At 38.1% G+C, this 12,299-nt stretch overlaps 2 protein-coding genes across 2 annotated transcripts; one reads left to right on the top strand and one right to left on the bottom strand.

The window, feature by feature from the left end:
• Positions 1 to 551: 551 nt before the first annotated feature.
• On the top strand, positions 552 to 5,450 carry LOC148320955 (uncharacterized). The gene is made up of 3 exons (XM_088278784.1): positions 552 to 783; positions 1,022 to 2,260; positions 5,061 to 5,450. Exon 2 carries the CDS (start codon positions 1,395 to 1,397, stop codon positions 2,250 to 2,252), a length of 858 nt encoding a protein of 285 aa, XP_088134910.1. The 5' UTR covers positions 552 to 783; positions 1,022 to 1,394; the 3' UTR covers positions 2,253 to 2,260; positions 5,061 to 5,450.
• A 1,751-nt stretch (positions 5,451 to 7,201) lies between these two features.
• Positions 7,202 to 12,161, bottom strand: LOC148320954 (E3 ubiquitin-protein ligase PPP1R11-like). Its single transcript, XM_088278676.1, has 3 exons — positions 11,868 to 12,161; positions 11,030 to 11,138; positions 7,202 to 9,755 (listed from the first exon to the last, which is right to left on the bottom strand). The coding sequence occupies exons 1-3, from the start codon at positions 11,943 to 11,945 to the stop codon at positions 9,571 to 9,573; spliced, it is 372 nt and encodes a 123-aa protein (XP_088134802.1). The 5' UTR covers positions 11,946 to 12,161; the 3' UTR covers positions 7,202 to 9,570.
• Positions 12,162 to 12,299: the final 138 nt, after the last annotated feature.

Genomic DNA, 12,299 nt, shown 5'->3' with positions numbered 1-12,299 from the left:
TTGGTATAAAAATGTGCATCAAATATCTGAACAAAATCCCTTATTTTTTTCATTTTTTTTAAAATTGTGTTTTGGGCACTACAGTATGCATTTAAACCGACCAAGATGAAAGCCTTTATGAATCCAATCATGGTTGACTAGTTAGGGCAGTGGTTCTACACTGTTTTGCAATTTTTTTTTTTATTTATTAACCTTTGGAAGTATTTTTTTGGGGTGCATCTAGAACTAATAAACTTAAGTGAAGATTTGTGCAGCTAAATGCGTCCTTTAATCATAGTGGAAATCTGTTCTATTTTTTTAAATTGCAGTAACTGCAAAAAAAAAGTATAAAACGACTGACGTTGTGAACACTGGTCATGGCATAGTTGCACTGAACTGAATCTTGTGCATTTTATCATGGCACAGTTCGAAAGTAACTACTGAGCTAAAGTACACGTGATTCTGTGCGATCAAATCTACAAGTAATACGACTACTTTGTTTAGTTTTAATTTACCATTGCAGTAGCAATACAACACAACCTTATTTACAGGTTTAACAGTTTTATTTTGAAGGAGAAAACCGGTAGTCCGCCCTCTTTTGTTCTCCTTTTGGGATGCGCCTTACCTTCAATTCCCTGGCAAGAATCGTCAACCTGCTACAGGCCGAATTGGAATTTTCTTCCGAATTACAAAGTGGCAAACCAATGATACGACACCCCGCAAGCACCAATTGGTTGGGTTCGAGATTCGACAATTCAAGCTACCATAGAAGCTAGCAGCGACACCCAGCCAACGTCGATGAAGGTGATCTTTTATTTTGAGTAAAAGTTATTGGTTAACAAAATTTCTAGGCATATTTACTTCTGACGGCATTCCGTCGCCGATTTTTTTACCTAAGGTGTCTTTTTTTATATCAGTCGTCAAAAATAGTCTTGCCAAATTTCCCAACGTTACCGACACGTAACCGCAGCATTAGCTACACGGCGCTGCTTACGTGGAAGGAAAATTTCCAGACTGAACATTTCTTGTTTTATATTTCCAGGTACACGGAGCGAAGCAGGGCTCTAAAGTCTGGAGAAGTTGGATAAGCTTGCCGAATTCTGGCTACATGACGCCAAAAACGTCAAAACAGCGCATCGAAACTGGTCTGTATTTACTTCCGCATTTGACGAACCGAAACAAGTGTTGTGGAGTCAATCTATGAAGACCAGAATCGTGATGAACATTGCATTTTGTCGACTTTCAAGCCACAAAAGGTCGTATCGTAATTTTACAGAGCTGCACTCTCCTTTTGTATGATTGCCAGTTAATTTGATGATCCGGTTGTCAACAACTACTCAAACAATTTTAGACAAAACAAGTTGGCCTTTGTTTTTCAGTTTGATTGAGGTGCAAAAAAAGTTCCAAGAGGAACCATGACAGCTGTGGTAGGAAGAGCATGGGGGTGGGTGCGTTCCTGGGGTAGGGGTGCAGCGTCAGACAAAACTATATTGGATAACGTTGAGATCAAAACGCAGATTGTCTCAGGGTTTGAGCGACAAAAAGACCTAAATAGTGCAGGAGACGATGAGTTCTGGGAAGCCCAGGAGAAGATACAACCCATGGAAATAGAAGATCTATGTGCAGGAAAACAAAAAGTGGAGATAACTGTTGAACGTGTTCCAAGATGGTGGAATCGATATCTTCCGACATATTTCTTACCCTGGGGAAGGAAAACACAGCCAAGTGAAATCAAGCAAAAAAAACGTCACATCAAGAGTAGTGATCGGGATCTCGACGGGGACTTTTCAGACTATGGAACACCTCCTCCGTCCCCGACTCCACTTTCCCAGCTAGCATCTCCCTTTCGCCTTTTTGTGCACAGCTGGAATGTGGAATTGTTTCCTGAGCACTACGAGATCTGCTTCAATTTCCTCCGCCATCTGTTCGACCTGTTAGTGGTGGGGTTCCTGTGGATTGTGTCGCCTCCCGTCAAGCTGATCTTGGAAGTTTTGGGAATCCAGGGACCACTGAGGCTTTGGCTACACGGCATGGCCATGTTTTTCGTGTCCACGGTTGGAATGGCTGGACTCCTCTGGCTGATCCAGGAGCATCTCCCAGAGTTTGCTTTTATCTATGGAATTGTGCAAGCATTGGTGATCTCCGTCAGCCTGAAAAAAAGTGTGCTCCTTGGATTGGAAGAAGAAAAAACACAAGTGGAGGACGAGGGCAGGGAAGTGACTGACGGAGACAAAGAAATGCTTTGTGCAAGTGACAAAATGAAGACAAGCTAAGATTTTTGGTAAGTAATAGTTTAAGAAAGGCTTTGGCTAAAGCGAAACAAAAATATTCGACATTTTCTTGATATTTGAAATGAATTCGCGGCAAAACTGATATGGCCTCATTACAAATGCAATAAATGAACATTAAATACAGAACCTCTACTCCAACTCAATCCCGGCACTATGTTTTTGCTCATGAAATAAAATACAATAATCACACTAGTTTGCTGTAATTATGTTTACTATATGCTTGGTTATCACTGGTTGAGTAAAAAATGTTTTTTGAAACCATTGAAAATCAAGTGTGAAAGTCACTTCAACCACTGACAAAAAGATGGATTGTTCTTCACATATCCAAATGCTTGGTGATATGTTTGCAGAGGAATTTAGAACGATGTTGGTCAGAAACCACAGATAGTTGCAGCCAAATAAGTCATGTGCCACAAAATTAAGTGTGCTTGTCACTACATTTACCGCCGATATGATCAGCTGCATCAAAATCATTTCATGCAAAACGTCGGATCAACTGTTATGTCAGAATTTATTTATGCGATCTATCAATGATGCTATTGATCGGATATACGAAATAAGACATCACAACAAACAACATCCTTCACTCCAGGATCATTCTAGTGTATATTATGCAAGTCCGAAAGTGAATTATTTTAGCCTTGTCGGGTGTCATGTGAGCGAAAGCCTGACGTTCCACCTTCGCACCCTCGACTAACCAATCACAAAGTAATCGAGTTTGTGTCGTTTAAAAAAAAAAAAATCAATACATTTTTGGCTGGTAAAAAGTCTGAAAACCATTTCAGGTATATAACAAATAGAACTGAACTACAGTATATGTGTTATTTATATCATTTTAACATCACTCATCCTAATTTCAATGAACATTTGACCACTTATAATCAGCCAATAACACATGCAGCCATCAGACAGGCACTTTATTTATTTATTTATTTATTTTTGACAAACATGGTAGAAGCTCACCACATACTTTGTAACCACTTATATGACAAATATGTCATTCAAAATAAGGACAAAATGTGTGCATGCCTTTTTTTTTTAATTTATTATTTTTTTTTTTTTAGTGAACCAATGTACATCACAATATATTAATATGTTATGCTCAAAGATTGTATAAAAGACCAAGCCTTCAACAGCATGGGGTTTGAAAATAAAATAAATAAAGAGCGACATACTGTGATTCACCCACCTTGTGCATAAAAATGACCATTTCAAGAATGGCACAAAACCGCTGAACAGCAATACAATTCAAGAAGCCAAAGTTAAGTGCGTTAACTCTTTTTCTGAATTAAAAAAAAATAATTACACACTCATAATTTTAATATTATTCAGGGACTATTTTTGTCTTGTACGTCATTCCAAACCAGCAAAAAAAATTGTTAGGCCAAACGTTGCATTGTGGAGTAGTGTCAAACCTGGCGCCAGCGTAACTAAGTGATATCTGCCATCTAGTGTTCAGTGGTGATATGACAACCTAAAACTATAGAGCGGACTGTGTCGGCCTCACGGACATCGGAAATCTGCATATAGTTTGAAATGCGCTGGAAATTTTTGTTTTTCAAATCCCAATAACAAAAAAAAAACAAACAGATAAACCTCCAATATACATTTTCCACAAAAATATAAAAAAACAGGGTTGGGCTCCGATCCAAGAGTTAAAGAGCAGTGTAAATAGCAGATGGAAGAACTTGTATTTCTTATATCAATGACAAATCAATTAAGTAATACAAATAAGGACTGACATTTCTGTGTACAGGTTTTCAGGCAATTTTTTTTTAAATCAAGCAAGTCTTGTCATGCATAACTGCAGGCATGGAAATGTTAAGAGCACACCAATAAACGCCCTGGAATGTTTGTCGTGACGGAAAGAGCTGTTGAAAGCGCTAATAGTGATTTGACAACGCTTTTTTTTTTCTCACACGTAACAATTGGCTATAAACTATATATAGTAGTGTAAAATGAGAGCACAGTGTTTTCTCAACTGCAGAAAGTGCCGTGTTTGTTTGAGAGAAGGTCTTTTTTTTTCATGCAAATGATGTGTGTGGGTGAAGGTAGATGTGCTCATGTTGTGGAGAAAATCGTGTTACAGTGGGTAATGGAATGCGCCACATTTGCACTTTCTATTTTTGTAACCTTTGATTCTTGGATGCAGGGCAGGAGTGTACAGTATGTTCTCCAGGTACTCATCCACAGTGCAAAAAGTTCTTATTTTCCTTCCTATCAATAATGGAGAGCGGTTTCATAGAGTTAAACTTGCTAGGTCAGGGCAATCTATGAACATTTGATTGGGATTTTGGCATCCCAAAATCATAAAAACATCACAACAGAAAGAAAAAAACGATTAATGTGCTGATAGAATTGGGCGTCTATGCAAATTCCTGCATTATGACCGCACCCTGAATGCACCGTGTCGCTTGCACTAAGCTTGTGACTTGATATATTCTTTCGTGAATGTTTTTTGACACTCCATTTGGAGTTTACTGTAATCTAAACACTCAACAAAAAAATGCATTGTAATAAAAATTAGCATTGAAGTTTCCAGGAGTGAAATTCCTTAAAAAAAAGGATTTAAACTAATTAACTCATTCATTACGAGCCAAGTAAAAAAAAATGGATCCTTGACGTCTTTAGTCGTCAATGGCAGTTAAGATTCTTAAAAAGTTCTTCGTGACGCCACCTATTGTCGTTAAGTGTAAAAAAAAAATAAAATAATGGTTCCCTGTAGTTCAGTCTTGGTTAAATCTCGGTTGTCTCCAAAACCACACTAACTAAGTGTTCTGTCCTCCACAGGTGGTGACATCGAGATAATACCATACGTCATCATGAAAGTGTTGGACATCACAGCAGAAAGAAAAGCGGATTTGCCTGCACCACTCCTCTTAAGCCGTTAGGCTTTAAAACTGCGTTGCACATTTATTACCGACTTGCACACGTTTTATGACATAGTCACTTTCAACACTATTCTTCGGAACGTTTTGTGCTGCCATCGGAATGTTGACATTGAAAGGTGGACTGTTGAATGTTCTTGAAATGCTCCTTCAGCCAAAGATTTGTAGGACACTTGCTTTTGTTTTTTTGCTGTTTCGTGTCTACTTTTATTTGTGTATACTTTTGCAATGACCATGTGGTGGTATTAAGAGAGTGACTGAGAAAATGCACAAAGGGCACCAAAGTGAGCCACTAAACTTAGCCGAAACCCAACAACATCAAATTCTACCACCTTTGCTGCATTCAACGTTAGAGGTTCCACTGTCGTTTTGTTTTACTACTAACACCTGCGTTCTGACACCTAACCTGTTGTTGAATATGTAAAAAGGGTGACTGCATCACCACACAAGATTCGTCACCATCCTTAAGCCTAACTTTGATGCTTGTAACTGGTTAACAGTAACAACTTTTCTCAATTGTTCTGTTCATTCATATCAAAAAGAGTGAAGTAGCTATGATTTTGGTATTTAAAAAGTAGGGTCGAGTTTAGCTACTTATTAGTTAATTGTGCATTGTTTAATAAGTGACCCAAGACTGACGCTCAATGCTTAAGACGGGATATTTCGTCAGTGTAGTCAACCACCACTCTGATTGAAGCCATCACTGTCCTTTGCAATGACCGTCAAAATTGCATCCATCCTTTCTGGCATGAATTGTTTGCTAAATTAAATAACATTAAAAACAAGTTCACAAGATGCATTTTCTTTATTTTTACAAACTGCAGCACACGATCGTGACCTACAGTCATCGCATTGTGATGGTGAATGTCTACTTTGAATTGTAAGTCATACAAAAATATTAAATAAAGTATTCACTGAACAGGTTTGAATTGTGGAAAGGTGTATCATGGGTAGATGTGTGTTGCAAAACAACCAAGAATCCCATGAAGAGCAGTTTCAAGTATTGTGTAGATAAATTGAAAGAGGTCATACAAATGTACTCTCCATATAAATAAATAGTTTGGTGATCACAAAGCATGGCAGAATCCCTGCTTGTATGAAAAACAATTACTACATTTGCATAATGTAAAACCAATCGACTATAAATATTATCCTAATTATTCAGTCCCCTCCAAAAGGACAAATTATTTTGTTGTATACTGAAGACACTTTAATTTCAGATTAAAAGATGTTCATAAATCTGTATTTTATTTCATGGTGTTAAAACAACTTCAGTCTTCAGGATGCAACAAAAACAAAGGGATTGACCTTGCAGTTTCGATACTTTTGGAGGTGATGACAAATTCAAAATCAGAGAAATGTGTCTTCCTAAAAGCGTTTGGGAACTCAGGACACTAATTGTTGAAGCTTTATAGTTGGAATTCTTTCAGATTTTTCATCTCCATGCCACCACAGATGCTGGCTTTTGAACAATCGCGCTTAGAACAATCAGGACGATTCTTTTCCACTTCACACCAGACAACTCCATATGCATGATTTCCCAAAAATAATTTGAAATGTGGACTCGTCAGACCACAGCATATTTTTCCACTTTGTGTCAGTCCATCTCAGACGAGCTTGTGTCCAGAGAAGATTACTTAAGATTTATAAACATTTTTGATTATTTAGGGACAATCGTCAAAACAACATATGCTAAATAATTTAATGCCAATAAATGATCAATAAAACTGATTTTTGTAAATGTATTTTAGTTTTTGTATCTAACACACTTTAGGGAGTTCATTTGTTGTCTTTAAAATATAGCCTACCTTTGATAGAATTTGTTTTTGTAATGTGCAGACATCTTCAGTATTAGTTAATTGTAATTAAAAAAAAAAAACAGCAGCTCTTGAATGTTAATGTAGCAGATTAAATGTGACATAAAATATGGATGTCAATACTTTTTTTTTTGTCTTTTTGACTTGTTAGTATTTGCCAATCCACCCGCCCTCATGCTTTTATGCACTTACCAACCCGGCATTTAGTAAAACACGACATAGAAAACACAGTTCAAAACTTTTAATTCACATTCAGTTGGATCTCATTACGCTTAATTGTATTTACAGAAATGTGCATTACCAGGACAAGACCAATGTACCATACATACTGTATTTCTGTGCATGTGGGCAGGTACGTATAATACAGAAAATGTTGAAATAAAATAAGTGCGTGTGTTTGGCAGAACGCGATGTTCAGTGAAGTGAAATCTCTCAGTGCCGAAAAATGCGAGTAAAAGCTCGGGCTGACACTCATGCACCTTTGGTGTTCGTTTTCTCCTATTTGACATACAGCAATGAGATGTCTCATCGTAGAAACCTCCGACAACAATCCAAAATTACACAATCTCAACACAACACAGTAGCAAAAGCACTACCACCTTTTAGTTCTGGAATGTAGGTGTTTTTTTTTTTTTTTTAAACAACATGCTGCAGAACTTCATGTTTGAGTGATTATTACGCAATGGGTTCAGTAAATCACGCTTTTGACATCGCAGTCTGCAAAGTTAAAAATAAAATTAAGTAACGATGCAAAATATCATCATTTATTGGACTGTCCGTCCGAAGAAAGGAAAATCCCATGCAAATGAACGCCTTTAGCTTTTAAAAAATATCAACACTCTAGTTCACAGGTGTCAAACTCAAGGCCCGGGGGCCAGATCTGGTCCGTGACCTAATTTCATGTGGACCGCAAAGGGCAAATTGTGTGCGTCAACTTCCTGTTTCTAGCACATTTTCTTCACTTTTAACAACATTGCGATATGAGATATTACCATTTATTTGATACCAATCCTCCCCTTTTAAAATAAATTGAAAAAATGTTGAGCAAATGATTACTGACTGGCTTCTGATTTCAAAACTGGCTTTTCATCAATTTCTTGTGCCTATGTGATAACGTAAGGTAATCATACATTTATATGGGTTCACAGTCATAACGCCCCTCTGAATAAACCCTAATTACGATGTGGCCCGTCCACAAAAATGAGTTTGACACCCCTGCTCTAGGGCATTTAAACCTCACACAATCAGAAAAAAAAAAATGAAGTGACGAGTAAGCTATAAATATAATTGCAATCCCATGAAAACATTTTTTCATTGTGTATTTTGTATTACTTTATCCGAGAACAAAAACATAGTACATGTATTTCATTGGACATTGACGATACAATGTTGTTGCTTTTTTTGTTTAATTTGAACTTGAAAAATAAAAGTGAGGCGGGGTCACGTCTCTATCAAAATTCTGTCAAAGACTATACCTGTCGAATAAAAAGTGTTGTAGTTAAAAAAAAAAAAAAAAAAAAAAAAAAAAAAAAGGTTATTTTTGATGGAAATGTACAAAATCATGTGCGGAGGAGTTTCATGTTCTTTAGACGGCAAACCATGTCATTGAGAATGACTAAACACTTTTCCTGCTCCACATTGCATCATTGCACATTTATCTACAATCAATTCAGACTATGTCATTATTAAATAAATACGCACACTCCTTAAGATGTTGCATACCAAAACAGTATTTGGTATTCAGAAGATTTGGTAGTTGAAAATGTTCCTTTGTTTGTATAGTAAATTTTCCATTTGCCATGTAAAGCACCGTTATGTTTCTGAAAAGCGCAATCAATCCATCTTTGTACTTTCTTAGTCAATATATTTTTTTTTTTAACTCATTGACTACCATTGACGGATAAATACGTCAAAGATACATTTTTTTTTACTTGGCTGGTAGTGAATGAGTTAAAACAAATCGATTTAAAATTAAAACGTAATGAATGTTTAATGGGACTCCTGTTGGAAGCATGCAAGAAGTCTCTGACCGGAAATTGGCTGGACATGACATGGCAACTCGAAATGACTGGATTGATTGATGGTGAGAATCACACCTAGACGGCGATATAAAATTGATACCTTTCTTTAAAATTGCTCAAAACGGCGTACCTGCTTTAGCTGTCAGGCCTGATTTTGTATAATGTGCCCCTATTGAGGGCATATCTTCAACTTTATGACAAAGAAGAGACTAAATATGGAGCATCTTGATGTGTACATGGAATAAACTGAAAATTGAGTAATGGATGCTAGTTTTTTTTTTGGTTTTTATTTATACCATGTCTTTTTGAAAACAACACCAAAGTAAAGTAAAAGAAGAGTCATCTCGATAACACATCTTGTCGAGATGGGGAGCGTTTCTGTTTTATAGAAGCAACATTTTCATCCGGGACTCTGTTTGCTTGATGGTAGCATATGTGGAAGGTAGCATGTTTGTCTCTTTTTGTCACTATGATGGAGCGTAACGGTAGACCGTAGGCCCGTGGCTGTGCTGTGATGAAGAACCCCCCACCCCTCCATCCCAATACCCTGCCACTCACCCATCTACAGGGCTACCTAGTGAGCATGTGACCTTCTAGACTTCGGGGGCGCAGTGGGTCCCCCGCCCCCCCTCTGTCCGTGATCCCTCCGTCCGTGGCCCATGATACAGTGAGCGCTGCCACACCCTTCATCGTCATCATCTCCCTCGCTTTCGGAGGACGACTCGCCGAACTGCCGTGGCTTCTCGTAAATACAGCAGCCTGAAACACAGCACGCTGGATTAGTGCTGATCTAGGTGAGCCTCTGAAATGATGCCAATACACCTGCAGACGTTTGTTTGGTTATAAATATCAACCAACGGGAGCCTGTGATAAAAATAGCATCTCGGGATGGAATCCTGCTGTGGAGCACAATTCAGCCATCCGTTCCATTCGTTTTCTGTTGCGCTTATAAAAATCGGAAAATGTGATGTGCATCTGTATTCAGCCTCTCCTACTTTAATATTTTGTAGCACCACCCTTCTCTGTGAATAGCAAAAGTCTGTGTATAATTGACAGCCATTATAAATGCATTAATTTTTTTTTTAACACCCTAAAAATTGTTTTTTTTTTAATTGTCTTTATTTTTTTAAATATGTGTTTCCCATGACAAACAGGAATTGGCTTCTCACAAATTAAACAAAATATTGGGGAAAAAATTGCAAAATAGGTGAATGTGCAAGTACCGAACAGCGAATCATATACATAGATCCACTGAACCTCAAAGTGGTTTTAGTGGAACTGCAACAAGATTAAATTCTCAAGTTCCCTCTGAGCCATTATAGTAAAGGATGCCCTCATTTTGTGTTGCACGTCTGCTCCTTCTTCTTCTTGAAATGAGCAAAGCCAGGATTTCTTTTGCAACAATGAAACATACACCTGCGGCCTACTTTTCGTCCAAACCAGGGGCAAAAGTCTCCCTGTTTACGTCTGGTAGACTGCATTGTCAGCACTTCCACGAATGGGCTCACTGGCCACCAGGGCGGGGCGCCTGTAGTCTTTCCGCACAAGCATTTAACACTGAGTGAGTGCAGTGAGAAAAGGGATTTTTTTTCAGCCTCCCTCCAACAGGTTTTCTTTCAGCATTTATTTCCGTCCATCTTCCCATCAACCCTCACCAGCTTCCTTATCCGTGCTAAAGAAAATCATCCCCATAGTACGCTGGTGTCAAAACGGAACAACACGGAAGATTTTGCAAAATATTATTTTTGACATATCAACAGGGCTTACCTTTTATTTCACTTCAAGAGTAAAGAATTACAGCATGAATAAAGGGTTTCGGGATTGAACTATATATATATATTTTTTTTTTACCAGAGCCATGTCATCTCGTAAAACTGAGAGAGCAAGGCCAGTTTATCTCCCCAAGTCAGCAACATTTGGAATGAGTTGTCTTTGTGTCAAAAGCCTTGAAATTAACATGTTAATTGACTGCAACTGTATTTACAAGTGTTGCAAAAATAAGAGCTAACAAAGCACAGGGAAGAGCTACTCACATTTTGAAGATCTCCTCCCCAGGTGCTCATTGTCAACCGTGTCGCTGGACCATTCCACCTTTTTCTCGGTTTTCCTCTTCCTTAGCTTGATTGTCAGACTGCGTCCCTCCTGGAAACATGCCAGAAAAAAATACGTGGACAACAGTAATAACTTTGGATCAATGATAGGTGACAACATCCCTTTCTAACTGCAATTCCTCAGCATTCTGTCACATTTTTCACAATGGAAACACTGACCTTCTTCCAAGCTTGTGTGAATTTTCTGCAGGAAGTCCACTTTTCTACAACCCCACCCCACTAGCACTTCAAATGCAATTAAATCTATAGGTGTGAATGTACAACAGGCACCAGCTCAACCTCTACCCCAGTGAGCATTACAGAAAATGCATTGATTTTTTATTTTTATTGCAACGAACAAACTACAAACTAACAAGAAAATAAATGAGATATTGAATATTCTTGACACTGCAGAGCCTCAGAGCGTAAGGCCTAATCACTAATGGTAGGTAGATTAAATGCTGCACAATTCGCCACCTAAAATGCAGAATACGGATTGTCATGGAATAAAAATGCCATGTACATCGGATTGTGCCCCATTGTATTCTAACAACATAAGATGCTGAGAGAACACACTTGGAATGTTGCATGCTTCAATAATAAGCACAAGAATTAATGTGCTCTTCTTCCATGTGCCCATTTTAATGTCCCGTACATTTAACGTTTATGCGTTAAGGTTACGTGCAAGAGTGGCCTTTTTGAGCAACTGGTATGTTTAGCCAGAGTAATGCGTATTGACCAGAAACTAGATGTCTTCACGAGGAATTATTTCATGGTTTACCTGCTGAGGCGGTGGCGGCGTGCTGGTTTGAACAGTCTCCGTTATCGTCTCACTTGATGTCCCGGGAACCTCCGCCATCCCTGGAGCTCGTTTGCTAACGCGAACGTCAGCTAACTTTTAAGATGGACGTCTAAAAATCGCTGTCTAACAGCGTATTGGAAAAGCATCAATAAAAAAAAGCACAATTATAGATAAATTCGAAGCTAGGAAGAAACGTTGATGAATGTCAGATATGAGCTGTCAAGCACTCTGATGGAATGGGATGTGGCCAACCAAAATAGTCAATACTCGAGAATGACCAATAGTAAATTGGACTCGAAACGGAAATGTGTTATGGGGATGTCGAATGTTAACATAGATTTATGTATAACCTCTATAAATAAATCACCATATACTTGAGATTGAAATAAATCACACTATAATGGGTCATTT

This window comes from Idiotropiscis lumnitzeri, chromosome 16 (genome assembly GCF_059441095.1).
Source record: "Idiotropiscis lumnitzeri isolate Australia: NSW breed Sydney's pygmy pipehorse chromosome 16, RoL_Ilum_1.0, whole genome shotgun sequence".
NCBI lineage: Eukaryota > Metazoa > Chordata > Actinopteri > Syngnathiformes > Syngnathidae > Idiotropiscis > Idiotropiscis lumnitzeri.
The sequence above is the reverse complement of the archived record's forward strand: the minus strand, read 5'-3'. Positions and strand labels throughout refer to the sequence as shown.

What these genes read in the sequence shown, in the direction of transcription:
- LOC148320955 (XM_088278784.1), top strand. Translation starts at nt 1,395, where the DNA reads ATGACAGCTGTGGTAGGAAGAGCATGGGGGTGGGTGCGTTCCTGGGGT.
- LOC148320954 (XM_088278676.1), bottom strand. Translation starts at nt 11,945, where the DNA reads ATGGCGGAGGTTCCCGGGACATCAAGTGAGACGATAACGGAGACTGTT. An exon ending in CGCCGCCACCGCCTCAGCAG is followed by an intron (nt 11,139 to 11,867) that starts GTAAACCATGAA and finishes GCATGTTTCCAG; the next exon opens with GAGGGACGCAGTCTGACAAT. An exon ending in GGGGAGGAGATCTTCAAAAT is followed by an intron (nt 9,756 to 11,029) that starts GTGAGTAGCTCT and finishes GCTGTGTTTCAG; the next exon opens with GCTGCTGTATTTACGAGAAG.